General features: G+C 40.8%; 1 protein-coding gene across 1 annotated transcript in view; it reads left to right on the forward strand.

The window, feature by feature from the left end:
• Nucleotides 1–21,001, forward strand: part of MRPS27 (mitochondrial ribosomal protein S27) — a 124,186-nt gene extending 103,185 nt beyond the window's left edge. The window contains exons 5-11 of the mRNA XM_012664592.1: nucleotides 2,412–2,526; nucleotides 6,208–6,286; nucleotides 8,137–8,252; nucleotides 12,439–12,541; nucleotides 14,801–14,943; nucleotides 16,892–17,059; nucleotides 19,794–21,001. Of these exons, the coding sequence (XP_012520046.1) occupies nucleotides 2,412–2,526; nucleotides 6,208–6,286; nucleotides 8,137–8,252; nucleotides 12,439–12,541; nucleotides 14,801–14,943; nucleotides 16,892–17,059; nucleotides 19,794–20,033 (964 nt within the window). The 3' untranslated portion in view covers nucleotides 20,034–21,001. The remainder of the gene's footprint in view (nucleotides 1–2,411; nucleotides 2,527–6,207; nucleotides 6,287–8,136; nucleotides 8,253–12,438; nucleotides 12,542–14,800; nucleotides 14,944–16,891; nucleotides 17,060–19,793) is intronic.
• Nucleotides 21,002–21,583: the final 582 nt, after the last annotated feature.

Genomic DNA, 21,583 nt, shown 5'->3' on the forward strand with positions numbered 1-21,583 from the left:
TCCTAAAGCAGAAGATTAGATTTAAAATGAGGATTAGGTTTAAAATAATCTTGAGCAAAGGAGGTAATTGGTATTTTGTATTTTGTTTGTTTTTAAAGGGAAAATGGACTAAACCTAACAACCACTACTACCAAAAACCCTTTAGCCTATAGCAGTCCTCTTTGTAATGAGATTATAAATGCCTACACAGGGAATTTACAGTTCTTCATATATACCATGAGATTAAAATGATCAACAAGTTATAGCATTTAATACATGCGTTTATTGAAGCTCTTTTTTTAGTTTGCTGGAAACCTACTGTGGGCCGGGAATTGCGTCAGGCACTGAAGAATCAGTGCTGAGCGAGTCAGTTGCTGCCCTGCTCACCCAGGGAGCTCACAGGCTAGTGAGGAAGCACCGTGTCATTGGGGTAGTACACTTACTATTTCACTTGACTTTTTTTGTTAAAAAAAAATAAAATTAATTTTTAATTGGTCATTACATTTTAAATGTCAGATTTTTCAGAGTTACAAGGAGAGAAGCTCAAGTAGCTCAATTTGAAAATATGAGGGAAAACATGAACTACTAAAAGGTATATTTTGTTTCAGAGGATGTCATTAGGTCTAAGTGCCTTTCTCTAGCCAAGTTACTCTCATCCTGAACTTAATGTGACATATTTGTATCTTTCTGATGTTAAAGGAGCTAATTCTATAGAGAAAAATAGAGTAAAAGAGACATTTTCTAGTAAAACCTAAGATTTTCAAAAGAATGGGGAGGCCTAGATGACCCTAAATCCATAAAACATCTCGAGATCTTATTTTTGCCAAATCTCACTCTCAGTCTTTCAGACTTTATGAATTAATGAGTTTCATTTTCAAGTTTTTGTCAACTATTGACACTAATAGACAGCCTAAATTAAATACTATTTCTTACTTCCTCTCCTTTTCTCAGCTATTACCTTGGCAGAGAACCTATTCAGAAGGAAACTATCCGAATAGCAGATGTCAGGAAATAGCAGGGGGCAGATTGAATAAACCACTAGTATGAGTCTGTATCCTCGACTCTCAAATATGGCACAAAATCCTTTAGCACCAAGTTTTTGTCTTTTTCTTTTTAAGAAAAGAGTTTGATTTGGTGGGGTGGCAGGGGGGCAGAGATTGGCTTGCTTCCCAAATGGTTAAGGAAAACATGGGGACTTCAGCTGACATGGTATGATAAATGAGGATCTGTCCTGATCAAAACACATAAACAAAAAGAGGGCCAATGAAGCTCTTTATGTACCCTGTTCACAACCCTGAGGCTTTTGTCATGGACCCCAAGGAACAAGGAAATGTGCCTTCCACCCTAGGTGTTAGCAATGTGAACTTAGGGCGGGAGCAGCGGGTTCAGAATTCCTTTCTAAGTACCATTCCTTTGTGGGAATGCTATTAATATTACTATTTATACCCCATCTTGAGCTGCTTAGGAGTTTTACAACCCTGTGGGGAACTACAGGAAGTAAGAAGACATAAGCAGACGGGCTAGAATGGAGCTGTGAAGAAGGCAGGGGGATTGTGGGTCCTAGAGGATGTGAATGTTAATTTTGCTCGACTTCTATTTTTTCCTTCTTTTTTGTTTTCTTTTGATTCAGTGAAGAATGTCCCAGTCTCTCCTAAGTGCCACAAGAAATATCACTGTTACTCAAAGCTGATTTCCCTCTGTAGATTTGCTGTGCTATTCTGTTTTTCATTTTTTTCTTTATCTGTTTTATTTTAAACTTCCAAAGTATCAACATTACCTTCACATGTCTCTTCTAATCAAATATATATTTATATAATACCATGGTTTGTAGAGTATTTTGCCCAAATCATTTACCATAAATCTTATATTAAAACAAGATGTTGAAGCAAGGAGTGTAAGGAATAAAATTTTTATAATTTTTTTGTTATTTATTATTTTGCCTTCTCTTTCCCATTTCAAACTTTATAAGTTAATGAGTTTCATTCTCAAGTTTTTTATCATCTATTGACTTTTATGACTTTTGGTCACATTGACTATACTCTGTAGATAGCTAAGAGAAGGACCTGCAGATGGAAGATATGTTTTGACATTGACTTTTAAGAGTAAGCAGCACATAACAAAATAGTCTACCCAACACCCTCCATTCTCAGCTCTCATCTCCTGATACCACCCCTTATCCCCGGGTAAAAATGGCCACTCCATCCTTGGTGATTCTATCATACCCTATACAGACTCTACTCATTCATTCTTCATTCATTCATCCATTCATTTATTCAATTATTTAATCAACAAGCATTTTTTTAGTACCCGTGATGTATGAGACACTCTAGTAGCTGCTGGGAATGTAAAGTATTCAATAAAAGAGACATAAGTCTGTTTTTTTAAAAAAAAATAGTTAACACTAGTTTTCTCTCTCTTTGTGCTTTATTTAGATTTCGACATAGCCCCAACTGCTGGTACCTGAGAGAATGGACTATTCACACCTGGATTAGGCAGTGTCTGAAATATGATGCACAAGACAAAGCCTTATATACTCTTGTAAATAAGGTGAGTGGTTTCCTGGGATCTGCAGCCCGTTTTTCTGAGTTTAGATGATGTATACTATTATAGTACAGGAAAGAATGGTCCCAGAAATAACTTTTTAAAATTATTTGCCCTCAGATATCCTTTTTAGAATGGGGTTGGTCATAAATTAATAAATTAAAAATAATTCCTGTACCTGCTGCTTTTCTGAGCATAGTGACTCAGAAAAGGACAGGTAAAAGCAAAAGGTAGTCTTATCAGATCTTTGCACCCATGGTCATTTCTTTCTTGATTGCTAAGCCTTGGATTTCTTGTCTGGTTCCCCCTGGTGAAGTTTAGGGAAAAAAACATGACCATTTGGCTGGAATGTGGTCTCCAGATATTCAGACTATGTTACGCATTTTTAAAGAAACAGTATTCCTAGGTTATTCATCCTGTGTCTTGAGTTCTCTGACTCGTCATCTCAAGACTGAGAGCCTCCTACGATTAGAATCTTACTCCACCCAAGGGTTGAGTCTTCCTTACCTTCATTGTATGAAATGTATACAAAATAAGCAAAAGTTTAGAATGTTATTATTGTGAGTCTCAAGCTCAACACTAATTTGAGCCATTAAAATATTTTAACAATATTTTTATGAATGTATTACTTCTATAATGTCACTGGTCCTTGAAAGTTAGAACATAAAAGGAATACTGATTTTGGTTTTGGGTCCCCTTTTTGCAGAATAGTTTTTCTTTCCATGACTTGGGCCCAGTTCAACTTAACATACGTTGTACACAGTTTGTGTGTGAGACATTAGATTGGATATGGTAGTGGACACAAAAATGAGCAGTATCCTATCCTTGCCCTTAAGAAGCTTATAGTTTAATAAGGAGATAAGCAGGTTTACTGATAAGTCTAATATTAGGCAAATGTAAGTGCTAAACAGGAATACCAGTAAAAAAAAAATTTAGGGAATTAAGATGAAGGAATCCAATTGGAAGGAAAGGATTAAAAGCGACTTGAGGTATCATTCAAGCTGATCACTAAAAGATGCATGCTTGCATCTAGAGACAGGCTGGCAGAAATGGTATTAACAGAGGTATATTTGGGTGAAAACAAAAGCTTAGTTTGAGCAATAATATGTTGCCCCTCTGCCTAGAGTATGAGGAATGTCGAGGGGTGGGATGGAGTAAGGGAGGTAGTAAGAGACTGAGCTAGGTCCCTGGATAAGAACAATCAAGGTGACGGCCTTGAATCTCAAGGGGAGGAAATGGAAGGTCCCAGGGGAAGGAGTGGATTAAATCCTACTCTTCAGTCCCAAGTATAATGACACAGATTACAGTCAGAGAATATTCCTATGAAAACAAAACAAGAAGGATCTAGAGCAGGAGAACAAAGTCGGTGTTATTTTTGCTGCTCCTAGAGTCTTGTAGTGGAAAGAACATTGGACTAGCAATCAGAAGACACAGGCTGTAACAACACAGGTTCCACCAGTTGCCGATAACTTTAGGCAAATAGTTTTATCTTTCTAGGTCTTAGTTTTTCCCACTCTAAGTCAAATGGGTTGTAGTCAATCAGTGATTTCCAACCCTCACTACAGTCATCCAAGAAAGTCTTTAAAAACTATAGATTCTTTCTTCAGGAGGCCAAGGCGGGAGGATTGCTTGAGGCCAGGGGTTTGAGACTAGCCTGAGCAAAAGCAAGACCCCACTTCTACAAAAAATAGAAAAATTAGCCAGGTATGGTGGCATGCACCTGTATTCCCAGCTACTAGGGAGGCTGAGGCAGGAGGATTGCTTGACCCCAGGAGTCTGAGGTTGCAGTGAACTATGATGATGCCACTGGCACTCTAGCCCGGGTGACAGAAAAAGACACTGTATGAAAAAAAAAATTTTTTTTTTTTTAGATTCTTGTCTCTACCCACAAGATTCTAATTTAATTGATCTGTCTGGGGCCCAGGCATTGGTATTTAAAATAAGTTTTATTTTTTGATCAGTTTTTAGGTTCACAGCAAAATAGAGTGGAAAGTATAGAGATTTCCCATATGCTTCCTGCCCCCACACTTGCATAGCTGCTCCCATAATCAACATCCTATATTGACATATAGTTATTGCCCGAAGTTCATAGTTTACAGTAAGGCTCATTCTTTGTTTTGTTTTTTAGAGACAAAGTGATGGAGTCTGTCACCCAGGCTGCAGTGCAGTGGGGCTGTCATAGCTAATGGTGATCTCAAATTCCTGGGCTCAAGCATTCTCCCCACCTCAGCCTGTTGAGTAGCTGGGGCTACAGATGTGCACTACCATATCCAGCTAATTGTTTTATATTTTGTAGTGACAGGGTCTCACTGTGTTACCCAGGCTGGTCTTGAACGCCTGACCTCAAACAATCCTCCCACCTCTCCCTCTCAAAGTGGTGGGATTACAGGTGTGAGCTACCACACCCGGCCATGGTTCACTCTTGATGTTCTACATGCTGTAGATTTGAACAAGTGTATATGACATGTATCCACTATCATAGTATCATATAGGATAGTTTGCCATAAAAGTCCTCTGTGCTCTGCCTATTCATACCTAATGAGATATTTTAAACTCCCAGTTGATTCTAATTTACTACCTGATCTGAGAATCACTGACCAGTTGATTTCTGAAGTACCTCCCAGTTTTAATGATTTATCATCCTAAAATATTTTTTTACCCCTAAGGATTAGTACTGATGTGGATGACTAATTTGAGAAATATAGACACTGCCCACAAGCTACAACCTTTAAAACAGTGACTTAAACATTTTCCCATTTCCGCACACCTGAGGCATCCCACACATGCCTCATAGTAGCACGTCAGCAGTGATTCACAATTGGGGTTAGGACTGTGTCAGAATCTCCCAAGGGGATGAGTGTAGTTTAAAAAATTCTTCAGGTGTTTCTGGTGGTTGGTGAGGGAAGAATGGAGCAATGTGGGGGATGGTGGTTACCTCTCCTGGAGTAAGAATTAGAAACAAATAAAAATGCAACCACAACCTACATCCTTGGTAATCACACCTGAGTGTGCATGAAAACCACAGGAGAAGCTCACTAAAGCTTCAGGTTTCTGTGCCCAGTTCCCAGAGATTCTGATGCTGCAGGTCAGAAGCTTAGGAATCTGTACTGTTAAAAGCACTCCTAGAAAATTCTGAGGCAAATGCTAGAGGGTCCACATTTTAAGAAAGCTGAATTCTCAAATATTCAACATTGCTAGGAGCTTGGTTAGTAATAAATATTCATTGGCATTTTTCTTGAGTCTTTAAAAGCCAGGCTAAGGACTAGAAAATGCTGCATAATGCATGTTTTCTCTTGAGAGTTTATTTTTGCATTGTTATTCATACCTTATAAAAAGTCACTGAACTGGTTGGGGATGTGTATGGGTTTTTGTTTGGTTTTTTTCTTTTTCCTTTTTTTTTTTTTAAGCTGTGACGAGGTGTTAGAATTGAGCTTTATTTTTCACATATCAACTGTCTTGTATCAGACACCCACTCACAACTTTCACCCTGACCAACAGTTCCAATTACCAAACCCCACGAGTCACAGCTTCTATTTCACTGTCACAGATGCTGTAAAATGATAGTCAAATATTTTAAAGCTAATGGTGACAAGTTTTATCCTGAATAATACATAAGCGTATATAACAGACTGAATTAAAGTGGATATTTTTTCTCTTTTTTTCCTTTTATTTCCATTTTTATTACAGGTTCAATATGGAATTTTTCCAGACAACTTTACATTCAATTTGCTGATGGATTCTTTCATAAAGAAAGAAAATTACAAAGGTAAGAAACCAAACCCGGATTCAGTTATTATGGGGCTTCCAGCTCCCAAAGGGAACAGTATAAATGCAGGCACTTCTCTCTTTTTTATTCCTTTAATGACTTCTCCTTACATTGCTCTTTCAGTCAGAAAAGTTTTGATGAAGATTATTATCATTTATGTAAAATTTTTAAAAAATCCTTTTTTATTGTTAGGATAGAAAATATCGAAGTACATAAATGATTATAGAGGAAAAGAAGAGTAAATTAGTTATACAGGCCAATCTAATTTCACTTTCCAAGCTGACTGAAATGCAAAATATAATTAAAGGATAAAGTAAATTTATTTTTCATGTATAATTTTAGATTCAGTACTGAACAGTTGGCAGACCTGAGATTTTTTTAAACTGGGTCTTAGCTTTGTGTTCTTTTAAAATATTATAGATTTCTTTATTTAAAGAAACAGGTCCTTATTTTGCTATTGATTTACTAGATGACTATCCTGGTCTGCCTGTCTGTCTCAGTTTCCCCACTTGCAAAAAGAACATAGAAATTCAGGCCCATAGTCTCATTCAGTACTGTGACAACATGTGCAAAACCAGCTGGCTAGGAACAGCTGCAAATCAGTGCTGACTTTTATAATTATGAATATATGCAAAAATTGGTTAACGGAATAACTCAGTCAAAAACATTTGTTTTTGTTGTTGTGCTTGTGATATGTGCAGGCACTATATTTTAAACTAATATTAACATTTTCTACTTTACCAACAAATAACTAAGGGAAGGAAATTGTTTCAACTTGATTTTCTTGGCTTCCATTTATGTTATAGAATATCAAGAATGCTCCTATGACCAGCATTCACATGGAAACAAATATCTTATGTTGTCTGTTATACTCAGGAGCATATTTTTTTTTTCTTTTGAACAGAGTCTTGCTCTGTTGCCTGGGCTACAGTGCCATGGCATCAGCCTAGCTCACAGCAGCCTCCAACTCCTGGGCTCAAGCGATCCTCCAGCCTCAGCCTCCCAAGTAGCTAGGACTACAGGCATGCACCACCATGCCCAGCTAAATTTTTCTATTTTTAGTCATCTGGCTATTTTTTCTATTTTTAGTAGAGACGGGGTCTCACTCAGGCTGGTCTCCAACTCCTAAGCTCAAGCAATCCTCCAGCCTCAGCCTCCCAGAGTGCTAGGACTACAGGCATGAGCCACCATGCCCAACCTAGGGGCTTATATTTATAAGTGACATTTTCCTTTCCCTTCTTTCAAGTCTTTGAAACTGAGCCATATTTTCTTTTTTATAGTCATCACTTTTCTTTCTTTGAAATAACACCTCGGATTCAGGATTTCCTTTAGCAGTTTTCCTCTTCTGCCTTATCAATGAGAAGGCTTCAGAGCAGAGAATGGGGCAACCAGGCCAGCCTCTCTGCCCTGCTTGTCAGGATGACCTTGAAAAATATATATGCCTCTTCCTTTCTTTCTGCCTTAGCTCCTCTAGCTGACAGACATGGTGCCTTATATTTACTTCACAATTTATGAAGCATTTTCGTATGTATCATCTTGTTGGACTGTCCAAAATTCTTTTGAAGTAAATGAGGCAAATAGTCTTTTATTATTAGGAAGATGGTGCAGTAGCACTTGATTTAGTGTGTTACAGTATGTACAGTAGAAGCCAAAGGCTTGGGAAAGACCTAATTTGTGGAAGAACTAGGACCAGCGCCCACATTTTTCCCTTCTTAATTATTCTTATTTTTTGTTTTTCGTTTTTTTTTTTTTTAACTATGCCCTACTTTTTATGAGTGTTTATCGTTAGAGATTTGGTAATGTTACCTACAACTAATTTCCTCTAATTTTTACTTTCATCTTCTTGCTAGGTGCTTTATCAGTGGTTTTTGAGATCATGATGCAAGAAGCCTTTGAAGCGCCTTCCACCCAACTTCTCTCCCTCTATGTTTTGTATCATTGCCTGGCAAAGAAGACAGACTTCAGTGTAAGTGATCTGCCCAAAAGCAGTACTGTAAGCTTTACCTAGGTATGAGGTGGCCAGAGAGGAAACCCTGCTCTCCGAATCTGGAACAAGGTATCTGATGTGCAGCTCTGTGGCCATGCTCAGGCAGGAATGAGTGCTCATTCTTTATATTTTAGTTACTGGTTTCTAGCAAAGTGAAACTGGATGTGTCTCCATTTGAGAGAAACTCAAATGCAAGTCCTTGTGCATGTTTTGAAACTTGAGCTAGGCTGAGTATACCTCAAACATTCAGAAATGGATCATTGATAGTCACTGAGAACTGGACATGGCATGTCAAAGAAACACTGAGGCAGCTAACTTTGACCTTGACCTGGGGTATTAAGTCCTGATTATTTCATTTGTATCAGTATTTTCCTGAGGTTGTTCCAGGGCAGTTTTGTTCTGGAAGGTCCAAAATACCAAGTTTTTGGTTTCAGCTCTTAGGTTCAGGTATTTAGTCATCGCTTATTGCTGTCCTAAGAACAACAACAGTAATAACAACAATAGCTGATATTTAAGGAGCACTTACTGGACACTAGGCTGTTCTTGATGTTTTAAATTTATTACTGTGTTCAATCCTCACAAGTCTTTGCAGATAAGGAGACCAGGGCATAGAGATGTTACAGAATAGCCACCCAGCTGGTAGGTAATAAAGCCACCTGGTGAAGCCAGGAAGTCTGGTTCTGCAGTCTGCCCTTAACCTCAACTATAACATCAAAAAATCCCAGTCTGGGTGGGAACTGAAAAGGTCGTCTAGTACAGCCCACATTCTAAAGAACTGATGGCATGTTATGCCTTTCTAAGATGAGTGTCATAGCCTGCGACATACCCCACGTTCATTATTAATTCATTCTATACTGAACACCTACTCATTCCATATTTTGCCAAGTGCTAGTTATACAGTGGTGAGCAAACACTACCTGCTTACAATCTGGGAAGAATACAGATGTTTAAAACAAAACAAACATACAAGTGTAAAATATGACCATCATGAGCACTTCAAAGGAGTGAACAGCCTATATTGTAGGGAGGGATTTTTTTTTGTATTTTAAACTTAAATTGTTAGAAGGGGCTTCCTTAAGGAAGTATTTCTTTAGTGTTTGAAAAATGATGAGTAATTAACTGGCTGAAGTGGGGAAGAAGAGTCCAAGAGAAGGAAATAATATGTGCAAATGCCCTGTGGCAGAAAGAACATGGTGAGCGGAAAGGGGATGAAGAAGATAGCGTAGCTACGACAGGGAAATGGTGGGGAGGACGTGGGTGAGGTAAGGTTGGAGTATGTAGGACATACTAAGTCGTTTTGTGTTCATCCTAAGAATGGCAAAAAGCCCTTGAAAAGGTTTAAGCAGAGAGGGTAACATGTTCAAATTTGTTTTTTGAAAAGATCCCTCTGGCTGTACTGTGGACAGGCAATCAGAGCAGGGCGAGGATGGCCATGGTCAGGCTGTTGTGTAGTCCGAGCAAGAGATGATGGTAGGGTAGGGACCAGGATGTGGTGAGGTTAGAGTAGCCAGTGGGCTACAACAAGATGAGGAACTGGAGGTGGAAGCAGGGATGCAGGGGTCAAATAGTCTCTCCTCAGTTTCTGACTCCAATATCTGGATGCGGGGGTGCCATGTATTTGCAAAGGAAAGTCTGGAAAAGGACCAGGTTTTATAAGGAAAATCGTTAATCTGGCTCTGAATGTGTTACATTTTGAAGTGCTCTTGAGACAGTCAAGAGATTTCACCAAGAGAGGTGCCTTGATCTTCTTCCACCAACAAGCTTTGCACTGGGTGACTCCAGTCACTTTCTTGGGGTGTCCTTGTTGCACCCCATCACTGTGCCTTATGCTTTTCCTTCAACAGCATCTGTTGCAGTTGGTGGCTGTCTGCATGTGACCTTGATTAAAAGCATCGATGAGTTTTTAAAAAAAACAGATATTTCACTAAGGAAATTAGAGGCTTAATGGAAAGATCTGGACTGGAGATAATAATTTTGGAGATTGATTTATACATCCATATCTAAATGTCTACAAGTGAGCCAGACAACAAAAAGAAGGAAAATCAGCAATATGTTGGACCACCGAATCTGTGGGAAGGGAGTGGTCAACAATGTATAATAGAATGCTTCTGAGAGGGTAAGGAAAGATGAGGCGTGAAAAAAGCTCACTGAATTTGGAGGCATGGAGGTCCTACATAGTAACCTTTGTCTCCACAGAGTAATGGAGCAGGGAACCAAATTTGAGTGGATTATAGAGTGATTTAGAGGTGCAGAAAGGAGATAGGAGTATAGGTAAGTAACTCTTTTGAGATGTCTAGCTACAAGGAGGAGTGGAGGGAGGGAGGGTAAGTGGGAGAATGAGGCTTTGCTTTGTTTTAATGGAAGAGGCAAAGTAAAAAATGGAAAAGCTTTGAGGACATTGGTGAAATAGCATCTGAATTAGTCCATTATAGTATCTACAATAGATAATCATCAATATGTTGTTTGTTTGGTTTTTTTTGAGATGAGGTCTCGCTCTGTTGCCTGGGCTGGAGTGCTGTGGTGTCCTCACAGCTCACTACAACCTCAAACTCCTGGTTTCAGGTGATCCTCCTGCCTCAGCCTCCAGAGGAGCTGAGACTACAGGTGTGCGCCACTACGCCTGGCTAATATTTCTACTTTTTGTAGAGACGAGGTCTTGCTCAGGCTGGTCTCAAACTCCTAGCCTCAAGTGATCCTCCTGCCTCAGTCTCCCAAAGTGCTAGGATTATAGGCATGAGCCACTGCACCCAACCTAAAATTTCTAAGACATTCATCTATTTGATGTATTCAATCACCTTTTAAAAAATCTTTTCAAAGTATCACCATCCCAGTCACCACCACCACCCTCGCTTGATTCCTAGCTCATCAAGGATAGCTACTGCTCATTTGGCTTTTAAGCCCCTATCATATCCTGATACTGTAGCTCATGTTTTTCTCTACAAGGTGAAAAAAAAAAAAAAAAAATGTTTTTAAGCCTCCTCTTTTATTATTCACTGGGCCTACTTTTCATGCAGTTTATATGGGAAAATCAAATTTCCCTAGATGTAGAGTGGTTTGCTTTTGAAAGTAAAATGACCTGGTCCTTAATTTATCTGTGCTATAGAAGTGCCTGGAGAGATTTTGTTTTTCTCTCAAGGTCTTTGTTTTTTCAAGATTTAGGAAAACCTCAAGAAATCACACTTACATTGTACAACGGCTATTCACAGTAAAGAAGTTTCGGTGCCTATTAACACCTGGGGTGCCTCACTCACACCTGGCTGCAATGGCAGCCTGCAGACCCAGTTCATTCTCTGCTTCCTCCCTGACGTGGGTGCAGAGACTGCTGCCTGGCAACCTGAGCTTAATGTGGTATGTTTTGGAGCCAGAGGGAGGGCTCCAGCTCTGGCCAAGGTGTGCTCATATAGATAGCACCAAGATCATAGCTCCTGTCGTCTGGGGAGTTGCTCCTCCGAACCCTGCATATCCAGCAAGTCTTCCAGTCACTGCTATTACTAGTCCATAGCAGGCTTAGCAATGCTTATGTTTTTGCCCTTTTCCCCCCGTGTCTCAAAAGGCTTCAATTGTATTAAAGTGTAATTTTGCACCCTGGGTTGAAAGAAATGATCACTAAGTGTTTCTGATTGCCTAATTTGTTTTTGAGAGGCACAAATCTATCTAAAAGCAACTTAATAGTGGTATTTATTCTAACACTGAAGGAGAAGTCTTATCGTTACTGAATTGTTTAAAATTCAAAAGCTTGCTCCATCAGGCCATAGCAATGTGAGTGAATACAGGGCCAACAGCATGTTGAATCTTTATTGATTGTCTCAAGTCATTGTTGGTCCAGAGGGTATACTTTGTTTTTGTTTGGTTTTGTTTTGCTTTGCTTTGCTGATTGTAAAAAGAACTCCTGTTCATTGGAAAATAGCAAAAAAGTGCAAAGAAGAAAATCAGTATTATTCATAATTTCACTACACAAAACTCTGTTACCATTTTGGACATTTCTGTATTTTTCTTTAGACATAAATACCTTTTCCTTACAAAATTAGGATTATTATGTATATATAGCTTTGTTATTCTGCTTTTTTTACTTAATACGGTAAGATGTTCTTTTCCTTCATGTCATTAAAAATCACATTTTTTTCATAAAGTATTCAGGCCCATGATCTGGTATATTCTGTTGCAGTGGGAAGAGGAGAGGAACTTTGGTGCATCCCTATTAATTCCAGGCCTGAAACAAAAGAACTCAGTGGGTTTGAGTTCCCAGTTATATGGCTATGCACTTATTGGTAAGCTAAGTGATCTTACAAATACTGTTCTTCATGGATAGAGTTGATGCATGCTTATACTTCTTGATAAAATTATAATTTGGTTTAAATTTACTAGGGGAATCCAATAACAGCCTTCATTTTTAGATATAAAAATAGACCTCAATGGCCTCCATAAGAGAGTGAAGAGGGTTCTGAAAACATATCACCACTGGCATAGTGAGAACCAGTTTTGGTGGCCATAGGTGATAGGTAGGGGGAATCAATGTGAACAAGGATGAAGAAAGGGAAGTTCTGGCCCTCTTTAGGGAAAACCACCCAGTAGAATCTTTTCCAGTATTAATAAAAATCTTTCTGTCTCTTTAGACCTAAAGTCCAGGAGGTAAGAAATTAAGGGTTAGAGGTGAACTTGTGTCTTTGGTACTGTTTTCATGTGAGGGAAGAGAAACTTAGCGTAAGTAGTAGCATTTTGGGAAAAGTAGAGTGGCTCATTGGTGTACAGTGTGATTATACCACACAGTGAGATAGTGGCTTTACTTTTGTGCCCTAATTGCATTGAAAATCAGACAGGTCAAGAAAACAAAGCCTTCTGAGAAGTGGCCTCAGAACCTCAGTTATGTGGGATCCGGGCAAATAACATTCAACCTAAATGTACATAAAATATTGTGCTGATCTACAGAGGTTCATTAAATGCACATTATTTCATCACTCTTCCATTCTCTCTTATGCAGTTAGGCATCTGGGAAAGCACCTTCTCTGGATTATGCGTTGCTCCTGCTTCCCTTTGTTTTCTGACAATCATCAAAGTTATAGAAGTTTGATTGCTTTTGAGGTTGATCTTTGCTAACACAATGTAGTGTGGCATTCTTGGCTGCCAGTTCTGTTACAGTAACTCAGAAAAATTTTAGAGTCTGTCAGTTGTTTATCAGTCTAACAAAAGAGTTGACCACTCTTTTTAGAAACCATTTTTTCCTTATTTGCCACTACTTTTGATATTGATTTACATGTGTTTTCTGTGGCTTTCGGATTAGCATTCAGGACTATTATACTGCATGGATTGTTCAGGAAGTTGGCAGGGCTAAGAAAATGTACTTTGTTGTTTGTGAGCAGAGGCCCTGGTCCTTTGTGACCAGCAACCATCAGGTCAGAAGCTCTTTGCTTTCATTGTGTCATGTGCTGTGCAGCCTCACTCAACCCTGATGGAAGCAGTTGCCCAGAATGTAACTGCAGTCTAGCCCCAAGCACCTTAAAGGCCTAAAATTAGCTGGCGCCTGATAAGCTTTGTCTGTTTATGTCCTGCTATGGCTTTCCCAAATCCTCCATTCTAGGAAAGATAAGTGAAGGTGGATTTAAGACCTGGCAGCTCAAGGTGACTTTGGTCACTAGTGCAGAGAGGGTTTCTGCTCCACAGGAATCCAGACAGCCCCTCTCCCTACCAGAGGACCCTGCTGTCTGGCATCCACATCTTCAGCTCCAGTCGTGGTGGTTTGAGGTACCAAGAGAGACATTCATGTCTAGAGGTCCAAAGGGTCGCAGGGACTCTAGGATTTAAGAACCGATGAAGCTTAAATAAAGAAAAGAAAGGAGAAATGAGATTTATTTTTTCATAAAGACAGTAGATTTGGGTGTTCTGGAGCATTTCAAAAAATGTCAAACATTTCCTAGCAGGGAGAGTTGTCAGATGTTGACAAGATTTTCATAGCAGGAAAGTTGTGGAATTTCTTTTTGTTGAGATTTTGTTCTTAAAACAAAAACAGTATTTCAGTTGATTTTTTTTTTTTTTTTTTTTTTTTTAAGAAATGCTATCTCTTTGTTGCTCAGGCTGGAGTGCAGTGGCATGATCATAGCTCACTGCAGCCTCAAACTCCTGGGCTTAGTGATGCTCCTGCCTCAGCCTCCTGAGTAGCTGGGACTTAGGTTGACTTGTTTGTTAAGGGTAGCCCTACCAAGAGGCAGATATATCAACCTCTCTAAATTTCCTTCAGCCCACTGATTCATACATTCTCATGATAATCTCCACCAGCCCAAATGAAGGAGAAGAAAAGTTCACACAATTTTGTATTAAAAAATGTGTACAGTGAATTTTACCACATTCTTCATCATCCATCTGAAATGTCCCCAGGTGACTGGATGAGCTGAGGCCCTCGGTACAGATTTGAAATGTTCCTTCTCTGTTTCTAGAGCTGCCAGGCAGATATTCACTTGTGCCTTCAAGTCTGCAGCCTCAGACATGGGGGGAGGACACAGCTGAGCATTCTTTGTTATTCTTTTTGGCTTCAGGGAAGGTGGAATTGCAGCAAGGGCTACGGGCCGTGTACCACAACATGCCTCTGATATGGAAACCAGGCTATCTTGACAGAGCCCTTCAAGTGATGGAGAAAGTGGCCTCCTCCCCAGAAGACGTAAAGCTGTGCAGAGAAGCGGTGTGTTCCTCAGCCCTAATTCAGTCAGATTTAGCCATCTTCTGTTCCTCATGATAAGCTGAGTTTTGAATTTGTTTTTACTGGCTTCCCCCACCCCTATTTTCTATGTTTCTGTGGAATATGTACTTATCTAGTTGAAAAGGAATGAAAAACACAAACATTTGCAATGCTACTAACAAAAAAATAAGATTAATAGTGATTTATAGCTCATCATCTAGGAGGAAAACTGTTCCCCTCCCCTGAAATTCAAGCTGAATTCAATAAAATACCACCTATGTCACTGTCTATCCCTATAAACCACTCCCCCCTAAAAAAAAATCTCAGTGGGAACTCAGGAAAGGGTAAAATTTTGTTTTAAATATTTTTGGCATTTCTGTACCCTCGTGTGGTCCTGAGAGACTACATAGCATTTTTTATCCCATAAAAGCCTTCAAGAAATGAATCTGGGGCCTGGAAATGGAGTGATCTTACTTTCCTTCCATTAAGCCATTCTGTGGTGAACGTGTGCTGCTGAGGAGATCTGGATCAGGTGTTCCTTTCAAAGCTCTAAGGCGTTCGCTTTGTGTGGACTAGAGCACTGTCTTCCCACCAGCCCCAGAGCTCGTCCCTCTTAGTCACCAAGGGCCCTTGACGCTGTGAAGTTACTAGACTTAGCTGAGAGTCTGGGAGACATGGCGAGCCTTACGCCCCACAGGCAGCCACAGAGTCCGCTCCTGTCCAAGCAGCTTTTATAGCCAGAGTGAGGCCTAGAAGGACATTGGTTGTCTCATTTCCAGGGTGTAAGGGTTGCTTTGGAGCCACTTACCTGTTTTGTCTTGACGCTAATTGCCAGGGCTCACCTCTTGGCTTTCATTTCAGTCCTGAGATGCGCGAGTCTGGTGCCCATGCTGGCACCTTATGCTAATGTACCATGAATCATTTTGTTCTTTGCCAGACGTTTATAATAAAAGATACACATTTCTAAGTATAGTTGTTTTAACCCTGCCATAGTCAGTGCTAGTGGTTGAAAACACAAAATTATACATAAATCCTTTGCCGGGGAGACATTCTTTCCAGTCTGAGCCAGATTTGCATTCTTTGTATTGTGAGTTAATATAAATGTGGTTTGGATGTGAGCAAGAACATGGTATGTGTCCAGTTTGGGCATACTAGATTAGCAGTATTCAAAGGCCTTGGACTGTTTTCTGGACTTCTGTTGTGATGTGACATGGACAGGATTAATCGGTATCCGAGCAGGTGCTTATGCTGGTCTTGCTGTTGTTCCTGCCCCATCTCTGCTGATTAGGCTGTCTGTGGGCCAAGGGAGGTATCCCTCAAAGTAAAACAGGAAAGGGAGAGGGGTTAAAACAAAAAGAAGCCCTCTGTTTTTAATTGACTTAGTCACAGAAATCACCTCATTAAAATGAATTTCATGTATGCATCTTTGGTCTTTCCTAGCATCTTATGTGGATTAGAGTGAGCCTTAATTTACAGACACACTGTGAGCTGAAATCTTTCTCTGAGGGAAGCCTCACCTATATCCAGAGGCTTTAACATGCATTCAAAATGGCCTTGTGTTGGTTGTGGTCAGTAGTGGTCTGCCTTTTCCTTTGTCCCAGTTCCAAACTGATTGAGGAAGAAAGACATGGTAGGGGCAGGTATTAGTTTAGTGCCCATCAGGCATAATGCTTGAGTTCCTACCCCGCTAACCAAAAGTGAACTTAAATGCCATTGTGCTGATTCACTTACACAAGTAATTCTTAGCTTACTTATTTGTACCATTTATTTTGCACTACGTTTTCCATGCCCATGTGGTAGGATGCTTCTAACGTGAAAATATGCAACCATTTATATTTCCTACGGTTTTATAAGATCTCATATTCCTTTCTTGCACTTCTCCAGCCTGCCTTCACAATGTTCTCTTAGGACCGTAAGATGTCTAGTCACTGACCCTCTTTCTGCTCCGCAGCTCAACGTGCTGGACATAGTGCTGAAGACTCTGACTTCTCCAGCCGACCGGGCTTCAGAGGAACAGTCCCAAGAAGGTGAAGACAATCAGGGGTCAGAAGTGGTGGAGCAGTTGGACTTAGAGGAAACAGAACAGTCCAAGCTTCCCCAATACCTGGAACGATTTAAGGTGAATCATAGCAGAATTGCATGTCTCCTAGCTGTGCATAAAACATGCTACACTGCTGTGCTGATGGACAAGTACTCTTTTCATGCATCAATGTCACGCACAAAGGCATTAAAAACTGACATCAAAAATTACGTTTTTATTGCTTCACACAAGAAGTGATCTTAAAAGAAACCAATGGAATTTTTATGTTCCTTTTTGTACTTGAGCTAATAAGTCACAGTTTTGTTCACTAAGGCAGCATGTCATTACCCACTCATCCCTGATATGTGCCTGATGGGTGGATAATAGCTTGCCTCCTCATAGCAATAACCTGACTTCCACTCTGAGTGGAAAGTATCTGGCCATTTCTCCCTCTTGCACTAAGTGTGCTTGATAACCTAGAAACCCAGTTAGACATTACAAAGCCACATTTGAGTATACAGAGGTAAGATGCAGACATCTTTCATTGCTCATCCTTGGCAGCTTTGTGTTGTTCACTAGCGTCATTAGAAATACTCTCATGTACTACGTGGAAGATGTAAAGGTTTCCAGTGTTTCTTTCCAGGCAGCCCTGAGCACTCAAGCTGCCTTTGGTAGCTTCTAACTCTATACATCCAAAAATGCTCTGTGATCAGTATCAAGGAAATAGAACCATGTTCAGTGTTTAAACCCTTGGCCTCTTCCTTGCTTTGTTTCTCATCTATTTATTGCAAAGAGAAAAAAGTGCTGCCTAAGTGAGAATTCTTTGTACAGAGCAAAAAGCTTTCCCATCCATACCAGCTGGCCTGTTGTGTCATTTTGGGACCTATAGATGTAAACTTTGCTAGATTACTACATTTAAATCTTTTCAGTAATTATATTGAACCTATTTCCCCATGTTATAAAGGGGATTCTGCTGTGAGTTTTTTTGTTTTGGGTTGGTTTGGTTTGTTTTTTTTTTTCCTTGAGATAGGGTCTCGCTCTGTTGCCCAGACTACAGTGCAGTGGCATCCTCATAGCTCACTGCAATCTCAAACTCCTGGGCTCTAGCAATCCTCCTGCCTAAGCCTCCCAAGCAGCTGGGACTCAACGCTCAGCTAAGTTTTTCTATTTTTTAGTAGAGATGAGGTCGTCTTGCTCTTGCTGAGGCTGGTCTTGAAAGTCCTGACTTCAGGCAATCCTCCTGCCCTGGCCTCCAAGAGTGCTAGGATTACAGGCGTGAGCCACTGTGCCAGCCTCTCTTTTATAATTTGAAACTGGGAAAGAAAGGTTAATCCATATTCCAGGTACACAGAGAATTGGCAGTAGATAACTGTCCTTTCCTCTTAACTTTGCCTAACTTTGTAGATTTAGAAAGGCTGAGGAAAAAGCCTACTTCACCTCATTTGTTATCATTCACCACATTCACATTGACCAAGGTTGCCACACCACTCCTAAAAATTACAACTTCTTTCTCCTATTTCTTACATATTTTGTCTCAGAGAATAGAAACTTGTGCCCGCGTTAAGTTCTCAGCCCTCATTCTTCTAGCAATGCATTTTTATGAAAATCACGAAAAGAAAAGGGATGAATATTTATTGATTGCTAGCTGTATGTTAGGCACCAGTGCATTTCGTTTATTCTCACAAAAGCTCTAGGTGGTAGAGACTGCTCTTTCCAAGTTACATGACAACAGGGCTAAGAGAAACTAGCCCATAAGAGGCTGGCTTTAGATTTGAACAAAAGAGTGCTGACTGTCAGTTGAGCCCTTGTTCTAGCGTCCTAAGCTGTCTCCTTGGCCTCAAACCACGTGGAGAATGATATCAGAATGAAATCGTTTTCATTTTGCATTTCCTTTTCTCCCCATTGGCTGATTTTTAGTAGTCTGAAGTCATTTTTATGGGTCACATCACAGTAGATCCCTGGCCTCTCCTTGGAGACCATGTCCCCTGCCCACCTTCCACCCCCTTTATTGGAACAGGCCTCATCACCTACCGGTGAATTGCATTTGTTTGTAGAACATGGGGATGTGTGTTATAAGCTAAAGCTGGGGCCTTAAGTGGCTCTCTGATGATCACATCTTGAAGTACTTAAATAGATTAATGTTTTTAATACTTCTCCAGAAATGCAATACCAACCAAACCAAGCTGCCATTTCAGATGGAGCTGTAAGCAGTCGGTACGTAAAAGCTGACCTGCCACAGAGCACAGCAGGTAGAAGCTTATAATAGCGCGAGCACTCGTGGGAGCTGTTTAGCATGCCATTAGTGAGACCTCCTGGAAATGATTTCCATCTGTTGAAAGGAACACCAATAATGCGAACATTTATTTCAGTTATTCTGAAGGAGCAGATACGGATGGGCTTGCTCCAGTTCCTCAGATGCATCTGCCATTTTGTTTGCATTTTAGAATCCTTGTTCTTGGAGTTTGCTGCTTAGTTTGCTATAGGTCAGAGTGGAAACATGGATTTGTTATAGCTGTGCTGTCTTTGCTGTTTAAGACAAGAAATTACACAGGGAGACACAGCACATGGAGTTCCATTTACTGTTTGTGAGTGAAAGGGGAGAAATCACATGTGGTGCATCTTAGCAAAATTGCCGAGCTGAAAAAAATGGCAAAAACTAACAGGGCCTGGATGAAAGGCAGCATGACAACTTCCCAACAAAGTGTTTCTTTCCTACAAGCAAAATGTGCGTGTTTTGTGACTGACCTAATCTCTTCTGTATTCCTCTTTGTATTCTCCCGCCTGCTCCACCTTTCTCCTCCTTTATCTATTTTTCCCCCTTTGTTTCCCACAGGCCTTACATTCTAAGCTTCAGGCTCTGGGCAAAGTTGAGTCAGAAAGCCTTTTGACTCTGACCACCGAGCTTATCAAGGAAGAGCTCCCCACCTATGAAGCAGAAGACATGGCCACCTATGAGCAGAAACTGCAGCAGTGGCATGTGGATCGCGTACGGTTGATTCAGAGGGAGCAGGAATACAGGGAGAGAGCAAAACAGGAGTACCTGGCTCGGACAGCAGCAAAAGCATCTGCCTGACAAGCCCCCTTCCCCGACCCTCCCACAAGAACTTCAGTGGAGCCCGTCCTAGGATTCAGAAGTGGCTGGAACAACAGCCTCAGCTTCCTCTGTCTGTCTTCTCTTCTTAAGGCAGGCCACGTGGTCTATGTATCAAGGCACCATGACTGCCCATCCCGATGCCAAGAAGGGCTGTGGAACTATGAAAGTGGCAAGTGGTCAGACTGAAGCCACCAGCTCAATACCTTAAAATGGGCTCCAGGGGCTTATGGTAGAGTGCCTGGGGCATGGGGGGTCAGTTTTGAGCATTGGGAAGGTGGTGCGAGAAGCTATAGCTGAAGAGTCAGGTCTCAAGCTCGGGCTTTTGAATTGACTCCTCTCCCCAGCCCAGGCAGACCAGGCCAAGGTAGACCGCGTGTTCTGAGCACTTGTGCGCCCGAGTCTCCTCTCCGAGCGCCAGCTACACTGTGAGCAGGCTGGGGCTACTCACACAGTCCCGCTCTCCCCTTTCCACCGTGTCTCGCCCTTCCAGACCTGCACTGGGAGAAGTTAAGGACAGAAGTGAACTCAAGGCCATGAACCCACTGGATTTCAAATTTTAGGCACCCACAGTGACATTGTAGAATGTCTGGGCTTCTGAGGAGAAAACAAGCCCTAGCTAGGAAGCCTTGTGGCTTGGCTGCATCATGTTGGGATGACTTTTTTTCCCTAAGCATTTTCTCAGCTCCTTCATCAAGTAGGTAAAATGAGCCTTTTGTGTACATGCACACGCACGCACAACTTGTGAACACACGTTTCAGTTAAATTGGAGAAAATGAGAGATGGGATGAGGTTATGAATGTTGTAAAATTGTCAGGAGATGGGAGAGTCTTTTCTGGAATTTCTCTTCTGGGAAAGGGGTCGGGGCAGCTTTTGCTTGTTATATAATGTTGTCTTTAAGTACAGTGGTGTATTTTTATTTGGGATTGTGCTCTTTTATCAAAAACCTATGGAAATAAATGTTCTGGGATTATTGTGGTGTATTCTGCATCTTTTGCGGAAGGGAGAAAAAGGGAATTGTACCATCATTGTTACTACGATTTTGAGCAACATATTTTCAACCCTCCTTCTTCATTAGACTGTGACATATATAGTAATAACAACATCACTAACATTTATTAAGGACTTACTGTGTGCCAAAAACTCGAGCAGCCCTAGGAGGGCGGTCCTATTATCTCCATTTAGGAACGAGGAAACGAAGCCAAGCACCTGCCCTGCCTGTGGCTCCGTGTGTAACCGCAGTCGGGATCCAGCCCAGGGCCCTCTGGCCTAGCAAAGCTGAATCTCACTTGGGTAGAGGGCCATGACCAAAAGTCAGCTTGGACATTTTGATGTCTCAAGGGCAGGGCTTTTTCAGCCACTCCCTTATTACATTAAGAGGAAGATACAAGATAAATCAAAAGGCATCTTTTGCTCAGCAAATTAGTGACTAGCATGGCATGGAGCATCTGGTTAATACTTGGGCCCTTCATTTTCCCTCTCTTTCCCTCCCTCTTGCCCTTTACTTTCAGTCCTCAGCAAAAGAGGCTGCT

The sequence above is a fragment of the Propithecus coquereli genome, unplaced genomic scaffold, assembly GCF_000956105.1.
Source record: "Propithecus coquereli isolate 6110/MARCELLA unplaced genomic scaffold, Pcoq_1.0 Scaffold9, whole genome shotgun sequence".
Classification (NCBI taxonomy): domain Eukaryota; kingdom Metazoa; phylum Chordata; class Mammalia; order Primates; family Indriidae; genus Propithecus; species Propithecus coquereli.